The sequence below is a fragment of the Symsagittifera roscoffensis genome, chromosome 1, assembly GCF_963678635.1.
Source record: "Symsagittifera roscoffensis chromosome 1, txSymRosc1.1, whole genome shotgun sequence".
Classification (NCBI taxonomy): domain Eukaryota; kingdom Metazoa; phylum Xenacoelomorpha; order Acoela; family Convolutidae; genus Symsagittifera; species Symsagittifera roscoffensis.
Window position 1 is genome coordinate 46,885,313 of NC_087062.1, and position 18,540 is coordinate 46,903,852.

The 18,540-nt window shown below is 36.5% G+C and overlaps 1 protein-coding gene across 1 annotated transcript in view; it reads left to right on the forward strand.

Annotated features, from left to right (window-relative positions):
- Window positions 1–11,639, forward strand: part of LOC134845224 (coiled-coil domain-containing protein 113-like) — a 139,264-nt gene extending 127,625 nt beyond the window's left edge. The window contains exons 3-9 of the mRNA XM_063862138.1: window positions 6,857–7,024; window positions 7,174–7,291; window positions 7,741–7,868; window positions 8,341–8,449; window positions 9,978–10,133; window positions 10,496–10,603; window positions 11,106–11,639. Coding sequence (XP_063718208.1) covers window positions 6,857–7,024; window positions 7,174–7,291; window positions 7,741–7,868; window positions 8,341–8,449; window positions 9,978–10,133; window positions 10,496–10,603; window positions 11,106–11,357 — 1,039 coding nt within the window. The 3' untranslated portion in view covers window positions 11,358–11,639. The remainder of the gene's footprint in view (window positions 1–6,856; window positions 7,025–7,173; window positions 7,292–7,740; window positions 7,869–8,340; window positions 8,450–9,977; window positions 10,134–10,495; window positions 10,604–11,105) is intronic.
- Window positions 11,640–18,540: the final 6,901 nt, after the last annotated feature.

Sequence of the window (18,540 nt, forward strand, 5' to 3'; positions counted from 1 at the left end):
TTTCTTGGATAAAAGCCCTATGCTTGATACGATTGCCCATCGAATGTCTGGCATGAACAGATCTGATCTTCATTGGCAGTAATTTGGAGTACCAGTGTTCTCGAAGGGAAGGCGTTGAGCCAATCAGCGGCTCCTGGAGGCAGGCCATTCAAGCTTGACGCGTTCTCTGTTTCTCTGAGCAATTCAGCTTGTTGAATCATCATTGGGAGTGACCATTTGTCCTGTTCGAATTTGCGCTCTGCTAAGGGTGTATCACTATTTATGATGTTCCACCAGTTTTGTATGATAGATTTGATTAGATTTCTCCCACTTGGTCTAGAGGCAACGCGGTTGTCTTTGTAACCTAAGGTCGGGTTCGTTCGCTTTTTTAGTATGAAATTGATTTTTTTTCCAGTTTTAAGTTGAATTGTCTGCTTGTCTTCTCTCGGCTTAGTTGCCTCATCGCAAATTTTTGATGCACAGCTTGAATTGATCTTTGTAGTTACGAGTGTTGCTCTTAAAATTTGTAAACTTGCTAACTTAATATATATTTTTCTTTCCTTTTTTTGCTTCGCTCGAAAGCATTATTGGGCCTAAATAGTTTCGGCGTGTGTTTTATCGGATTTTGCAAGATATTTGTGTCGTTTGAAGGACAATAATTGGTTAATTTTTTAAACGTTCACGGTCGGTTGTAGTGTAAAAAGAGTTAAAACTTAATCGCTCAAAATTTTTCTGTGACAATATTTCTCGACTGGTTTTCTAAACGTGAATCTTTACTTCTATACTGATCTTTGAACGGGAATTTTTTCGGGTTTTGAAGTTCTGTTGCCGATCTTGTCCAATTGATACTTCTGATTCTGATTTGAAGTTGGCGAGGTTGTGTTTTTGACTGTTCACTCAAATGTGTTTTTTTTGCATTTGCTATCTGCAGCAGATGTAAAATACAAAAAAGACACATTCTAGTGAAAAGTAAAAAAATTGCTGTATTTCCTTTTATTAAAAGTCGTCGGTCGATTTGTTCATTTCGATGATCTATTAACACGCCGATTCTGACTTGACTAAGCCTTTTCTGAATGTAATGAATTATACCTACGGTCGCTTGCTGCAATTTTAGCTGGAAAATCGGGGTTTGTTGATGCGCGTTGTCCTTTTTTGTGAGCTTAAAAAATTCCGGCTTATCTATTGATCAAAATGAAGTTGAGTCATTTTTAGTACGCATACTGGTAGTTGAGGGTCTCATACCTGCGAGACTGTTGGACTTATTTGCCCTGGTTGCGGGTGGCTTTTAAGAGGTTTCTGAGGCGTCCGCTCGCGTATACAATTGAAGACAGTTTTTGAAGTGCGGTTATTGCTGAAGGGTATTTTTGGAATCATTTGCTTAAATTGCGACTAGCAATGTGACATTGAATTTTAAAATTAGCTTAGTGCAGATTCCAGTTCGGAGCGTTAATAAAAAAAGCTTCGAAATTGTTTTTCAAGAAAGGAGAGGATGCATCTTTTAAATCTTTTTTCATCTCACACGAATAATGTTTAAAACAACCAGCGAAAACAAAACGCGTTCTCATCGTGTATTTGATTGGCTCTGTGAAAACGAGATCTCATCCTGACTTGGCACTAATCAAGAGGTGCGAAGCTCATTTTGCGATATCACGAGAGTGTGATAAGTATACTGGCAATCGGATACAAGACTTTTTCCCGCAAATAAATTTGTTCATAGAATGGTCAAAACTAGAAAGTTTGTTTAAACACAACATTTTAAATGCTATTTAAAAAACCCATAACTTTCAAACTCGGTTATCGCCGAAAGTCGGCCACAACCGGGTCGTCAACTTCAACAGCTATATTCTCGCGCACACACGAGGCTGAGCAGCAATGCCGAGTCTCTGTCGTAGGAAAATTGTCGCTGTCGTCGCCAGTAGCTTGCGTCACTCTTTTACCAAGGATTGCAATCGGTTGGAAGATGTGCGTTGATGAGATTGCCTCGTATTTGGTGCGTTTTCGTGACTCGGCTGCATCTGCCACAGTAGGTCTCCCTCGACCAGCAAGCTGGGTGTACGAGCATACCAGTCTATGTACACAGGTAAAGTCCCAGGCCAGTGCTTTTTCAGGGAAACAGTGTCAGGCCATCTGGTCTGTCACGGTCAGACCGGAATAGTCCTTGGAGCTCATTGGTCGTTGGGGTGTTTTCTTGGATAAAAGCCCTATGCTTGATACGATTGCCCATCGAATGTCTGGCATGAACAGATCTGATCTTCATTGGCAGTAATTTGGAGTACCAGTGTTCTCGAAGGGAAGGCGTTGAGCCAATCAGCGGCTCCTGGAGGCAGGCCATTCAAGCTTGACGCGTTCTCTGTTTCTCTGAGCAATTCAGCTTGTTGAATCATCATTGGGAGTGACCATTTGTCCTGTTCGAATTTGCGCTCTGCTAAGGGTGTATCACTATTTATGATGTTCCACCAGTTTTGTATGATAGATTTGATTAGATTTCTCCCACTTGGTCTAGAGGCAACGCGGTTGTCTTTGTAACCTAAGGTCGGGTTCGTTCGCTTTTTTAGTATGAAATTGATTTTTTTTCTAGTTTTAAGTTGAATTGTCTGCTTGTCTTCTCTCGGCTTAGTTGCCTCATCGCAAATTTTTGATGCACAGCTTGAATTGATCTTTGTAGTTACGAGTGTTGCTCTTAAAATTTGTAAACTTGCTAACTTAATATATATTTTTCTTTCCTTTTTTTGCTTCGCTCGAAAGCATTATTGGGCCTAAATAGTTTCGGCGTGTGTTTTATCGGATTTTGCAAGATATTTTGTGCCGTTTGAAGGACAATAATTGGTTATTTTTTGAAACGTTCACGGTCGGTTGTAGTGTAAAAAGAGTTAAAACTTAATCGCTCAAAATTTTTTTATGACAATATTTCTCGACTGGTTTTCTAAACGTGAATCTTTACTTCTATACTGATCTTTGAACGGGAATTTTTTCGGGTTTTGAAGTTCTGTTGCCGATCTTGTCCAATTGATACTTCTGATTCTGATTTGAAGTTGGCGAGGTTGTGTTTTTGACTGTTCACTCAAATGTGTTTTTTTTTGCATTTGCTATCTGCAGCAGATGTAAAATACAAAAAAGACACATTCTAGTGAAAAGTAAAAAAATTGCACCAACTTCAAAGCAAAACAAAATAATCGTTGTTACCTTCTTCCGAGTCATGTTCCTTTAGCACAATTTTACGAATATTGAGTTGTTTACTTGGCCGATAACTCATTTCTTGATTTGTAGTTCAGCTGGTTGTTCCATTAGTTTCGGTATTAACTAGTCTGTATTTCCTTTTATTAAAAGTCGTCGGTCGATTTGTTCATTTCGATGATCTATTAACACGCCGATTCTGACTTGACTCTAAGCCTTTTCTGAATGTAATGAATTATACCTACGGTCGCTTGCTGCAATTTTAGCTGGAAAATCGGGGTTTGTTGATGCGCGTTGTCCTTTTTTGTGAGCTTAAAAAATTCCGGCTTATCTATTGATCAAAATGAAGTTGAGTCATTTTTAGTACGCATACTGGTAGTTGAGGGTCTCATACCTGCGAGACTGTTGGACTTATTTGCCCTGGTTGCGGGTGGCTTTTAAGAGGTTTCTGAGGCGTCCGCTCGCGTATACAATTGAAGACAGTTTTTGAAGTGCGGTTATTGCTGAAGGGTATTTTTGGAATCATTTGCTTAAATTGCGACTAGCAATGTGACATTGAATTTTAAAATTAGCTTAGTGCAGATTCCAGTTCGGAGCGTTAATAAAAAAAGCTTCGAAATTGTTTTTCAAGAAAGGAGAGGATGCATCTTTTAAATCTTTTTTCATCTCACACGAATAATGTTTAAAACAACCAGCGAAAACAAAACGCGTTCTCATCGTGTATTTGATTGGCTCTGTGAAAACGAGATCTCATCCTGACTTGGCACTAATCAAGAGGTGCGAAGCTCATTTTGCGATATCACGAGAGTGTGATAAGTATACTGGCAATCGGATACAAGACTTTTTCCCGCAAATAAATTTGTACATAGAATGGTCAAAACCAGAAATGGTAAAGTTAGGTTTAGTTCATAATAAAATCAAATTTCTTTGCGTCCTCGGCACACTTTGTCTTTAGGTAACGAGAATAGTGTTTTAAATTCTGACAGTTCCTGTCACATTTGAAAGAACCTGTTGTTTTTCCCAAAAAGGGAAAGATTCCGTTAAAAAAAATCAGTTTTTTTGTTTGTCTGCTTATAATTTGTCAGCTTAGTTGCCGACTTGACTTCGCATAGCTCCTTTTTTCCGCTTAAAAAATTTATTCTGCCCAAATGATTTCGGTTTATGTTTTATCGGCTTAGTGACCTAATTTTGAGTCGTTTCAAGAGATTGCACAAAAAGCTAGTCACCTAATTTTGAGTCGTTTCAAGAGATTGCACAAACAGCTAGAAATCTTTATTGAAATAAAAGTTGTTCATGACAACCAATTTTTTGAAAATTTTTTGTTGTTTTTTCATTTCCTTTATTTCCGCTTAATAGTTTTCGATCTATATTAAATCGGCTTAATGGGCTAATATTGCGTTTTTGGAAGAACGAACAATTTTGTGTGTGTGTGTGTGTGTGTGTGTGTGTGTGTGTGTGTGTGTGCGTGTGTGTGTGTGTGTGCGTGTGTGTGTGTGTGTGTTTGGAGGGCAAGGGGGACTTCATAACTTTTTATAAGTCTTAAGATCTTGATTTTTTTCTACTTTATGGGTTTCTTGTAAGGTTTTTTCGGCTTTGCTACCACTTGTTAATTTTTCTTCCGCTGCCAATCTCACATTCTATTGTCTCGTCATGTTTCTGTTTCAAAGCTAGTCTGATTCATTTTGATAGATCTAGTTTTATCGACATCTCCGATTTTTTCCGACTTAACGGCTTTCTTGTTTTTATTGCAAAAGAATTTGAATTTAAATCACTTCAACTTTGAGTTTCTTTCTATTCTAAGCTAGTGAAAATTACGCTTTTTCCGACTTAACGGCTTTGTTGTTTTTATCGCAAAAGAATTTGAATTGAAATCACTTCAACTTTTGAGTTTTTTTCTATTCTCAGTTAGTGAAAATTACGCCCAGTTTTGACCGGGAACTACTAACTTTGATCCAAACAAAAAAGGACTGATGATGTGTCTTATCAGTCATTTTTATTTACTCATGCGGAGCGGGGTGTCATATTAATATATTAAGGTCTCTACTTTTTTCCAACCCAAGTCGCAAATGAAAATGCTCATTTTATAGCATGATATTGGGTTAAATTTTGGTGCATAGCATTATGTTTTTGTATCTGGCTTATTGGTGGCTACTGGTTAAAGTTATGCCGTCATGGTGCAGAAGTTAGGACGTGTGACTCGTAATGTCGAATTCGGAGCTTGATTCCGCCCACAACATGTTTGTAAGGGATATCAATTTTTAGCAATAAATTTCGAATTATTAGGTACCAGAGAGAACTTTTGTTGCAAATTTCTTTTCCTATCAAACTGCTTGTTTTCGTTGACTTAGTTTTCGCAGCACCGTTTTTTCTTCTTGGCAGTGTTCTAGAATGCCATTTTCAATCTTCCTAATAGTGCAGGTTAAAACGTTTAGAACGTAGTCACAGTTTTGATCTCAATAAGCCTTGTTTCCGAAATGAGATTTTGCTATAAGTACTGGGCTTAAACTGGCTTTATCTTTTATCGTAAGTTTTCATTATTGTATGCGTAACTAATAGAAGTCACTGAACGTGGTGAAGACTCTTATATAGGTCTTGGTGATTGTTTTTGTTTGTTTTTTGTTTCCGGAGAAAGTCTTAACTTGCTCTAATAACTACAGATGTGCATTCATCCATTAATGTTTTTATGAATGCACTTAGGTGTTTATGCAGTTTTACAGCTCAATTCAATTTCATCTGCTCTGTGTTTTAGGTAAATTGCGCTCTCCAAATACGAATGTGGAAATAGCGCAAAAACCGTTCTCAAGTTGGGCTAATTTTATATTAAAAGAAAACGTCTCAATCGTAAATTGCTCTAGAAATTCAAAAGTTTTAAGTCCATCTATTTTTTTGCTTTGAAAATGGAAAGTACTTTTTGTTTACTTGCGTTCATTAACTTTTTCAACCGTATCTTGACTTTTTTTAAGATTATCAGCGGATTGAAAAATGGCATATCATTGCGGCTTTCACTGATTTTGGTTAATATGAGTTATGTCAATCATTATAGTCGCCGAAAACTAGTATGAGTTAAATGTAAAGTATCTTTCATCACACGGAGTGCTATAGTGAAAAAGGCCGCTACTCAAATTTTATCACTTAAAGTTTGATAGTATCAGGCTAAAATTCATTGTTTGTCAACGATATTTCGTTAATCAAAAACTACTCGAGACCAGTTAATGGGCAGTTAGAACCTGCAGGGCTTTACCCTGATACGAGCAGTCTTGTAATACATTACCAGAATCAAGCCGTTGAGTCGCGCCCTCACTCCCTCTCATTCTGTCACTCGATTTTCATTTTTTGTGTTACCTGATGTTGCGTGGAAAAACTCAACCGAATATGGCGTTTCTTACCGTTTGGTTTTCTGAGCAAAACAATATGAGGTTTCTCAAGTTCATCTGTTTTCCATCCTTTCTCAGCGATCTGGTGTTACCTAAATATGAAATATGGTTTTCACTGAACAAGTTTTATCAATTAAATATCAAACCTGGGGTTTTTCTAAATTAAATCACTTCGTAGATTTTATTCAGTTTCCTTTCACTCGAAAAATAGTCAATATACTTCAATTCATATTAACTGACTTCATTAACAGTTTGTTTTGTTATGTTTGCTATGGTATAATAGTGATATCTGTTGACAAAAAACTGCAGCGTTACCGCCCCTTTTTTAGGCGCTTTAACCAGCTGTTGCACAATGAAACTGTTATGTTCGAGACCTTTCTGAAACGAGTGGACCCAAAAGATTTACTATCTGGTGCAATTGCAGCTCCTGCACAGACCGGAGGAGGCTTTGAGGGACGCCGGAGAAGATCGAAGTCAAGGAGTAGCAGTACAGACCGGTATTATTAGTTTCAAATGATATCTCATAATATTTGTATTGGTCGGTTTTGAAGACCGAGTGTCAGCTTCTAGTGGTTGAGCACCGGTCAAAGAAAAAAATGGATGAGAAATAATGGTTAGGCTTGTTGAATTACTGTTTCTGTTTGAGACTTGCGAAGTTGGCGGCCGAGCAGAAGTTGGAGATAGCACAGAAAGAGTACGATGAGTTGGTGGAGGAGCAGAAACAGTTTGAGGAAGAGGCAGAAAGAGACATTGACTCCCACAATGTACTTATACTTTCTCCTGCTCCAGTAGTAATAGGATCTATTAATTTTTCGCTCACGTGAATTATGCTACGAAAACATCGTGCCTGTAAATTTCGACCAAGAAGGATGTATATAACAACACTGTATCCGGTTGCTGGGCAATTATCTCATCACAGAATGGCCTGACCACAGGCTTGCAACCGTTAGGAAGCAATTCCGGCTCATTTACTGAAACTTGTACCTAAGGCGCGGAAAATGTTGGCAAAATAAACTCTTGTGTTCTTTGAGAAAATAAATATATCGGCCTAAGAAAGAAATTTGTCCTAATCCTTCGCAAAAAGTCGAGATCCATGTCACATGCAACATTTTGATAGTGGTTGCAATTGATGTCATATTTAATACTTTTTATGTCCTTCTCATTAAGTAACTTGTTTAGTTGTTATTGTTGTCATAAGCTGTCAATTGTTTAGGCGATCTTCCAAGAAAGTAAAGAGTCAATTGAAGAGCTGGTGAAAGCACAGCGTGAGTTCGACCGAGAAATTGTGAAGGGAGCTGTGAACAACAGAACTGGGCTGATACTGGCTGAAAAAATTCAGAGGTAACAATAATTCTGAGTGCATGTTCCAAACGAGAAGCCATATTCGTGTTTTTCCTAGTTTATTTTAACCATAATGAATGTGCTCTGATTGATACAATAGAATTGGATATGTTTCATTTTGACATTAGAAGGTCTAGCCCAATCCGGTCATGAACTTGCAAACTAGGCAATAATTGGCGTAGTCATTTCCTTCAGCTAAATTCCCAATGACCTTATAGAAGATCAAAGAAAAGCTGATCATTAGCCAGAAAATCCATTTGTTGCAACTTATTTGATCTCGCCATTGCAAATTTGGCTAATCTTTTAAGAGACCATGTCAGGATTCCAAAATTCTTAATGGAGATATTATGGAGCTTCTGCAACTTGTTATCAAGGTTAGCTGGGCCTGATTATATTTTTCTTGGATTTGTATTTGTTTCGGAACATATTTCTAGCTGGGTGTAATTAGACAAATTGAAGTGGTTGATTTCAGACATTTTGATGAGAAGCTGCGAGCTAAAGATGCAATGATTGACAAGACGCGACTGAAGAATAATACTCTAAAGGCATCTGTGAAGAAGATGAAGCAACAACTGAAACAGGTGGGCATTTTAGAGTCATCAGTCTAGTGGTGATTAACATTTGAGCGAGGTCTGGTGCAATAAGGTCTGTCCACTTTTCTCCAACTAAAATGACACCTTTGTGTTCAATTTTGTTTGTATGTTATGTTCAAGTTCTATTAGGTGATTTAAAGCCTAATTTTATCCGTAAGTGAAGCTGTCATGTAACTACTATCCAAGTACGTGTGAAAGTCTGTTGTTCATGAAGTTTTAAAGTTGTGTCTAAGTCGTCTTTTGGACTACAAAGTTTTGTGTCTAAGTCGTCTTGTGGACTAACTTTTGTGTCAGTCTTTTGGATTGTCAAGTTGTTTGATGATAACGCAGCAGATATGGTTCCGACCGCAAGTGACAATTAGTCGCAGGCGGTAATTCGTATCACATGAAAAAGCGACAATTCATCGCAGAGAATTTTCCATATTAATTGTGTAACCAATTTGAAATGAATTGATTTAGCAATGCACCGCAAACCAAACTTCATGCATGAGTGCGTGTGGGACTATATGGAATGTTTCGAGGAACAACTAAGCATTGAATTGTGATAAAGTTGCCATGCGAACATTTGCCGCTTTTTACACTTGCGTTCAGCTTAGTATATTATTACGAACTTTCTTTTTTCTTAACTTACTCGCAAATTAAAGTGTTATTTAAAAGTGTTCCCTTATTTGGAAATTTCACTGTAGCATTGGAAACTGCATAGCATCTGTTATCTGCTTTATTTGTGGCTAGTGTTTGGTACCAATTAAGATTCCGCGGCTGAGTGGTTAGAGTGTGAGACTCTTAATCTTGGCTCTTTTTCCTCCTCTCCCCCACCTGCAATTTTTTTATAATTAAAACTACTGTTCACATTGTCCAATTGTCATGAAAAGATAAATTAGGCCATGACAAACATATTTGGTCTTCATAATCAACCTTGTAAAACCACTTGTTAGACCATAAAATTGATGATTGTGTGAAGTGGGGAAAAGGAACAAGAGCCTTAATCTTTAGGGCGCAGGTTCGAATCTCAGACGTAGCCGAATTTTTACTATTTCGAGGCTTACTTCTTATTTTCTTATTGTACTCTATAGAGCTTCTTTTTGTCGTGTTCTCGCTAGTGTTTGCATATACATTTTTTGAGTTCAATTTAAGTTTATTTGCTAGAAGGTAGGAAAAATGCACTCTCCAAGTATGAAAGCTGAAATAGCGCGGAAAAACTCGATCGTTTTCTAGTTTCGAAAATGAATAAAATTTTTAGATTTCCCAGCGGAATAAAAACCTGAAACGCACAAATATGCAGTCGAAAGGTCTTCCCCGTCATATTTTTCCTGATAATCCGTATTCTCACATTGGGTTAATTTGATCAAAAAAGTGCCGAGCTTAAATTGCTCTTGAAATTAAAAGAGATTTAGGGCCACATATTTTTTGTTTGAATTGGGAAAGTGAGATTTTTTATGGTACGTGCGTTTATGGACTTTTTCCAACTGTCTCTTGGCTATGTTCAATTGATGTTGAATGGTAGGTTTCTGCCTAGAAAGAAGAAATGGGCGAGATTCTGTCTGTAGTGGACTTCAAGCAACTGAAGATTGAGAACCAGCAGTACTTGAACAAAATCGACGACAAAAACCAAGAACTGCTCAGACTCAAACTCATGGCTGGCAACACTATGCAAGTCCTCAACAAATACAAGGTTTTCCTTTCTCTCTTATTGGTTTTAATGCAAACGGTTTTTTGAAACTATATCTTGTTGCACCGATATTTCAAATTTGTTAATAGTTTATTTCATATATATTTTTTAACTAGAGGCGGATTGAACAGCAAAAGTGAAAGTGTCTCAAAAAACGTGATCGAATTCTAATATCGAATGTGGATTTCAATTTTCAGATTTCACAGCGGAATAAAAAATTTACCTGATGATCCAGGTTTCAAATTGGGCTAATTTAATCAAAAAAGTGTCAATCGTAGGCTGTTCTTGAAATTCGAAAGTTTCTTCTGTTGTTTCATGAGTTATCGATTTCATTTCTGTCTTATCTTTCATGTTTTATCTTTCAGACGAAGCTGAACAAAATGACGGAAGAGAATAAGCAGCTGATCGATGACCTCGAGAAGAGACATATTATGCTGGAGAGCATCACCAAAGAGAGTTCAGGAGTGGAGAAGGTAAATAGGAGAGAAGAAAATGTTCTTGGAGAAGGCTTTAAGGTTTTTCAAAAAAAGTTCGAAAATTTTGTCGCTCTTTTAGGTCGACCAAATTGATATTCCGACTTCTCCCAATGCACTTATTTTGCTCACGTAAAAGTGTGCGAAGCGCCTTTAAAAAGCAAACCGCTTGTGTGGCGCAGGCAAATTTTTGAGAAAAATGTGCGAAGGCGCCCTTGAAAAACTTAATTGTTTAACCAAAAATAGAGGTGCTTAAATTGTACCAAAAGAGATCCTTTGGGTGGCTAGTGTGTCGAATCCCTGAAGTCAAGGGGGAGGCGTGCGCCACTGCAGCAACTTAAAATGGGAAATTATTTCCAATTTTAGGGATAGAATATCTGGTACACTTTTTGGCTGGCCATATCTCACGTTTCTTCAAAAGGATTAATTGGGGTAAAAAAAATTGGTATGAATAGTGAAATTGTATTCAAAGATTTTTCAAAAGCTCTATCTCCAATTGCAGGAACAAGAGAAAGCGTACGAGGAAAACCAGCGTCTGAGGGGCCAGTTGGAGAATTTCCGGGTGCCGGAAGTGATAGAGTACGTGCGGGACAAGGCGGAGCTGACTGAGTTGAAGGGAGTGGTGCGCAGCTGGGAAAGGAAGGTGGAGATTGCGGAGATGTCCCTGAAGACTCACCAGAAGACATGGCAGCGCATCAAGGCCGCTACCAAACCCTCGGAACTGCCATGGGCTCAACTGATGGGCGAAAAGTAAAATTAACCGGCCAACAAATAGGCATAATATCTGACATTAGAAACAAGATATTGGCTACAATGAATGCGAATTGAGAAATAACGAACTTTATTTCATGGTAAACTATCAAATATGTAAGTTTCATGGATATTGTACATACGTAAATTACTAAATTCAATGTTGATAAAATCGACTGTAGATTAAATTGTTGATAAAATCGACAAAATCTATCAAATATGCAAGTTTAGTGGATATTGTACATATGTAAATTACGAAATTCAATAAAATCTATTGTAAAATCAAGCACTTAAGGAAAAATGGAAACTTGATTGTCTACCGCTGTAATTCGTTTTTGTTTTGAAAATTAAAAAGGGCAATTAAAAACTTGATTGTACGAGTTACCGCGGAACAAGCTCAATCCTGTTTTGAAAACCGTTTCATTTTATTAAGTTGCCCCCCCCCCCCTACAATATGGACATTCGATGTACAATTTCCTTGTGGATTTCTTCTGTGACGAAACCCTCAACTAGCGATGTTCATCGCATGAATGCTCTGTGTAGATATACCAATTGCTTTCTAAACAAGGATAGCCGGTTGGTATGCAAAGCACAGCATGTTCCGACCACGTTCATAAAAAACTATGAGTCTTCAAATAAGTGTCGTTTTTAGTGCGTGGTTTGATGAGAAACAAGAAACGCGTAGAAATTTTGGCAAATTTAAAAACATTTGTCTGCAAAAAAGGAATTACAAATGAGTTTTTCAAATTCATACTTGGCAACAATTTTCAGTTGGCCAGGATGTTTTTTGGCCAGAAAGTGCCAAATGAAACTTACAAAATTAGTTTTATTAGCAAGAGCAAATTTTCTTTGTCTAAAAGCCTGAATAAGTCCTAAATTTTTATAACGATCTCTACCAAAATTGAACTGAAACTCAAATTGAAAACTAGTTTTTCTCGGCACTGACAATTTTTTGAATTTTTTAAATGTTAGACTCTCAACTGACAAGGTTTTAATTTGATATATCACGCGACGCATTCTAATGTTTTTTTTTGTGGAACCTGCTTTTGCTTGGCCCGCCTTGACTCCCTGCGGGTTGTATCATTTTACCTTAATGACTTATTATTAATGACTTATGGGGATCTAGACTTTTCCCCCATAAACAAACTTTCTTCGTTATTATTGTTTTCTTATTTTTCTCCTCTTTACAAGTCCTCTACTTCCAGTTTCATTGCCACTTGGCTTACAGGTAACGACGTCGCCTTTGCACCCTACGGTTTGGGTTTCGAGTCTCGGGCAGACTTTCTGCATGTATGAAATTGAGATTGTTTTAGGGTAAAATAGAGATTGTATTAGGGCTTAGTCACCACGTCAAGGGTTTTTTCTTGCGCTATAAACTATTTTTTATAGGTGCAAGTTTTGTTCATCTTAGTTTCAGGGGTGGTTTTGAAACATAGTAATTTTTTGTTATATAACTAATTTTTTGGATTCAACTGGTGTCTGCTCCAAAATTGTCGGCTTAGTTGTCTCATCACGGGTTATTATTGTGCTTATAACAGTTTTCATTGTAGTTGAAAGTACAAGTATTGTTCTTTCTAGTTTCAGGGGGACTTCAAACACTTAAAACTTTTTTATAATTAATTTTTTTCGGCGCAACTGATGTCTACTCCAAGATTGTCAGGTTAGTTAAAATATCAAGATTTCCTTGTGCTGTAAGCCAATTTCATTGTAGTTGCTAGCGCAAGTGTAGATCATGGTAGTTTCAAGGACTTGAAAGATTTAAGTTTTTTTTATTAAAGAATTTTTACGGCTCAACTTGTGTCTGCTCTAAGGCAAGGTTGTCGGCTTAGTCGTCGCATCATGGGGTTTTCTTGTGCTGTGAACAATTTTCATTGTAGTTGCAAATGCAAGTGTTGTTAATTCTAGTTGTTTATTTACATGAGCCTATGTTGTCAAATCTCAGACTTCTTTGTTCTGTAAGCCACTTTGTTGTAGTTGCAAGCGCTAATGTAGTTCATTGGAGTTTGAGGGAGGACTTGAAAGATTTTTCTTTTTTTATCATATCATTTGTTTTTTTTTTGGCTCAAGTGGCGTCTGCTCCAAGGTCGTCGGCTAAGTTTTCAAGCCTCATCACAGTTTTTTTTTTGAGTTGAGACCAGTTTTCATTGCCGCTCAAAGTACAAGTGTTGTTCTTTCTAGTTTCGGGGGAGGGGGACTTCAAACATTTTAAATTTCTTTTTTATTTGTTTTTCGGCTCAACTGATGTCTGCTTCAAGATTTTCAGCTAAACTGTCGCAAAAAAATTTCCTTGTGCTGTAAGCCACTTTCACTGTAGTTGCAAGAGCAAGTGTATTTCATTGTAATTTCAGGAAGCTTGAAAGATTTAATTTTTTTAATCATTTTTTTTTTCAACTCAACTGGTGTCTGCTCGAAGGCTGTCGACTTAGTTGTCACATCACGGGTTTTCTTGTGCTGTGAATCATTTTCATTAAAGTTGCAAATGCAAGTGTTTTTTATTCTAGTTGTTTATTCTTATGAGCTATGTTTTCTTATCTCGGACTTCATCGTGCTGTAAGCCACTTTATTGTAGTTGCAAGCGCTAACGTAGTTCATTGGAGTTTGAGAAAGGACTTGAAAAATTTTCTTTTCTTTTAAGGAAATCATTTTTTTTTCGGCTCAAGTGGCGTCTGTTCCAAGGTCGTTGACTAAGTTGTCGTGCCACATCAGGGGTCTTTCTTGTGTTGAGACCACTTTTCATTGTTGTTGAAAGTACAAGTGTTGTTCTTTCTAGTTTCAGGGGGGGGGACTTCAAATACTTTTAATTAATTTTTTTAGGCTCAACTGATGTCTGCTTCAAGATTTTCCGCTTAGGTGTCATGACAAGATTCTCTTATGCTGTAGGCCTTTTTCATCGTAGTAACAAGTGCAAGTGTTGTTCATGATTTTTTCCTCATTATATTTTTTTTACTCATAATTTTTTTACTGAACTTTTGTAAGCTCAAAGATTATTGGTTTTATTTTATTTTTGTAAGTTTCGTTTCGTTGTTAAAATTTATATAACATGTCTGGAACTCAATTTGCCTAGAACTCCTATGGTGACACAACAAGAATTTAAATTTTAGAAAACAAAAGTTTAAAATTTTTCATTTTTTCGACTTTTTTTTATCTTTTTTTATGTTTGTGTTGTATCGCAAGGGGTGAGAAAGTCCAGTTCATCTTTGTGTTTATGTTTGCTTTAAGCAAGCGATATCAAATCAGAACATAGATTTTTGCTCCAACTTGCTCAACAATCAATTAACCATAAGAGGTCTTGATTCAAGAAATTGAACTTCATCGTGCAAGGGTTCGAAATGAGCTTGGAACTTCCTTTTCAAAACTGAAAAAATCTTTACGAGGCCAAACTGTGTAGTTTGTGAGCCGATTCCGCAAAAAGGACACTCCTTGTTCTTCTTTAAATCTTTCGTTTCTTAGACAAAATTTGTCGGGCTTAAATGTTGGGCTTGAAAAATAAACAGTAATGCATTTTTTGTTACAATTTTAAACCTTCTCGGTGTATTCCTGTGATAGTTTATTAGATTTAAAAGCTTTTCACACAAGCAAAGCTTGTGTGTTAGTATGAACACTCTTTTTTCCAACCTAAGTCGCAAATATTAGTGTTCATTTTGAAAGTTCATTTTGATCAATAACCAGCTATTAAGTACAGCCGATGCTAAGGATATTAACTCAGGCTATTATGTCACAAACAGCATTTTAGCTTCAAGATATCATGGACCTGTAGCGAAGAGTTAGAAAAGGAGACCCGTAGCAAAATACGAGGGTTCAAACCTGGCCAAGGTCGGATCATTTTAATGAGCTTTTTCGTATATTAGTTGAAATGCGTATGCTCTATAATTTGAGGAATGTTAGTTGGTAAATTCTTTTTTCTTCTAAAAATTGACTGATACTGCTAATGCGCCTCATTTGGCTTGCGTCAGTTAGCATTTTTGTAGACTCATAATTGGCGTGCGTCCCTTAAGAAAGTTTGTAGACTCAAAGTTATACTCATTCAATTTTTCCCAGTAGCGTTAACGGTCATACTTTTGCTTGTGTATTCGAAGTGCAACTTCGCCTCTGAGTTGAAACTTTGTGTTGCCTTTTTATTCTCATTTTAGTCAGAAGAAAGCATTGAATGGATATTTGTCTTAAATTTTTATAGTTGCCGCAGTCAAATTTTTTTGAAACCACGTTTTTTTTCTAGCTGCCAAAATTTTTTTTCCAGTTTTTCACGAACTATTTCGCTGCCTCGTTGAGTATGAAAAATCATCTTTTATGGATGATTGTAGTTTCACAGGACTGTAGGGTGTCTTCTCTTAACTTACCTTGATGTAAACAGAAAATTCATAAATTTTGCCGTTTTTTGTGGACACCACTGGCATTTGTTTGCGCAAGTGAAGCAAAGCTCCGCTGTGAATAAATATCAATCACGATTTGATTGAAAAGAGTAATTTTATACTAAAATCAATTTTTTATTTTCCTAAAAACCTTGCATCACTAGTAAAATCATTAGCAATATCGTTTTGCTTTCACACCTAGCGATGGTTTTATTTTACTGACCCTTTCTGTGGTCGAAAAAATTACGCGTTTCATCAAAAACTTTTCGCGTCATTCAAACAGCTAGAAGCTGTATCAGTTCAATTAAAGGACATTCATTGCTGTCCAGTATTTAGCAGACAGTCGCAATGGTGTAGTATGCAAACAAAACCCGGATCCTGTAACTCCCCGAGCCTTTTCAGGCTTGTTTTTTGAAGGGCTCTTATGAGACTAACTCGAATTCTTGGAGATTACTTTTGCCTGTAATTGTGAATAGCACTTTTGCCTGTAATTGTGAATAGCAGCTTTATGTGTTTTGAATGAACTTTATTCTTGTCGAAACTGTTAATCGAATTTGACACGATTCATCACAAGGTTCATTGCATATGACTCAATTTTATTCCCCTACAGTAGTCATCTCCCCTGAGGCCTCTGACTCACTAGATAAATCATCTGTTGGAAGTGTACTGCAACAGAAGTACTTTGAGCATTTTGTCATTTTAAACACGCGAAATTTATTTGTTTTTCGCTTGCGAAGAAATTTATCAACTATCATGATTACCTTCGCGATAAGCAAGGGTGTTGCAACCGGGCACTGTACTTTTTTCCGTAAGCAGTTTGTTCGCAATGTTTTGCTCGAACAAATGTTCTACGTGTTTCAGCTTGCTTCATAATAATTTCAATTTCAAGCTAACTAGACTGCAAATTCAAGCTAACTAGACTGCAAATTCAAGATAACTAGCCATAAAACATATGCGGGAATGGGACGTAGAGGTAACATGCTCGCAGGACGACAATTTCTTGTAGTTCGAATCCGGTCGTGATCTGTTTTTTAAACTAGAAAATTTCTGCTTTTTCGGACTATCGTCAGTATGTTTTTTTTGGGTTTGTTCACGTTGAACAGAATGTTTTTTGTAATTTTCTGTATGTCATTATTGGATCTAATTGAATTTAAAAGTTTGCTTTTTCCGGACAATACGATGACGATATAGAAACGATGATGGATCTAGCTTTTCTCGACACTATCACGATTTCACATGCAGTATTGCAAGTTTTCTGCATTTTGGTTCTCGACTTAAGCTCCTTCAATTTAGTTTCCGAAGTTTGTATACACTTTGCGTTCACGAATTATAGCGCACTCGTGTACACTAAATGGCAGTACTTAAGGGTTGATTTTCAGCTTATTGGCTTTCGGTTTTTCTTCTTATTAAGTTTCCTAATAATTCTGCTATTTCAGTTTCAAGATTGATGAGAGTCCTGGCTCCTTATTTTTTTTTATAAAATCCAAAATCTGCCTGAAAAACTTGAGTGTTTTTTTTTCGGTTTAACAGTTGAGTTGTTGCTGCAGAAACATCATTTTTTTTAAAATTTGATGCTAGTGTTTGTTTTTATTAAATTTTCTGGTGAAAACATCTTATGAGACACCTATAACGATTTCGTTCAAAAAGTGGTTTTAGTTTTTATTCCAGGTTTCTAAAAATTTTCTTTCGTTTGTCATCTGAGTAATTTATTTCAATCAAAACTCCGTTGCAATAAGTAAGGTAGTGCAATCAAAGATACAGTCAAAATAAACTAAACGTTTTTGAATTAGATTACAATCATCAATTCTTATCGGGTAGTCCACGTTATTTTAAATTTCGAAAGTTTGTAAAATTCTCTCTGCATGCAACTTTTTAAAAGGTTCTTATAAGTATTTGTTGCTTAGATATTGTAAATAAATAAGAAGTGCTAAGTGCTTCGGAAATTAGATATAAATTTTGAAATAAGTTTTCTTGGATCACAATAAACATTTTTTGCAAAAAAAAACGAATTGCAATAAGAAAAAAGTTAGGTCTGAGCTTTATTTCATCAGCTCAAAATTTTTCAGCGTGGTTTTGTTTCTTTTTTTGCCTCATCTGAATAGTTTTTGAGCTTTCAAACCTCAATCGGCGGTGAAAAATTTACTTGGCTTGCCTGGGCTCTAACAAACTCAATTTTAAGTCCGAAAATTGAAATTTCGAATGGTATTTTTTTCCTTGTACATTTTTTGGCAAATTCCGCGGAATTACTGAATATCTTTATTCAGTGAGATATACTGAATATCTCAGCTGGTTCTTTTTTGAGCTTCTTTTCTAGGTGTCAGTGAGATTTTGTATTTTTTTGGGAAAACTTAGTGAGATTGTACCAAGCACTTTTTTGGGAATCTGCGCTAAATTAACACCTTTCTTGAGTTGGCAAACGCGTTCTTAGTGAAGTTGATCTAGAATTCGAAAACCTTCTAAAAATATACTCCAGCTGATAATTACTTGACAAAAAGAACCTAGCTGGTGTCGCTCTATTAGAAATTATTTGAAAAGATGGGGTTATTATTATTATAGAGATTTAGAGAACAATATGTTTTAAGCAGTTGAAAGCTTAAAGCTACAACTATTTGCTTCTGCATATATTTGACCAAGGGCGAATCTAGGGTTTCTCGAGGAAGGGGTTTCAAAAAATCGAAAGTCTTTTTAGGTTGACCAAATTCATTTTCTCAGAACCGACAGAATACTACACAGACCTTATTTAGAACAAAAGTTAAAAAAAAAAACAGACTAAAAAACGTTTTTAGGCTCTTTTTAGAAAATTTTGATCAACAGATTGTGTTTTTTGCCACACGCTCT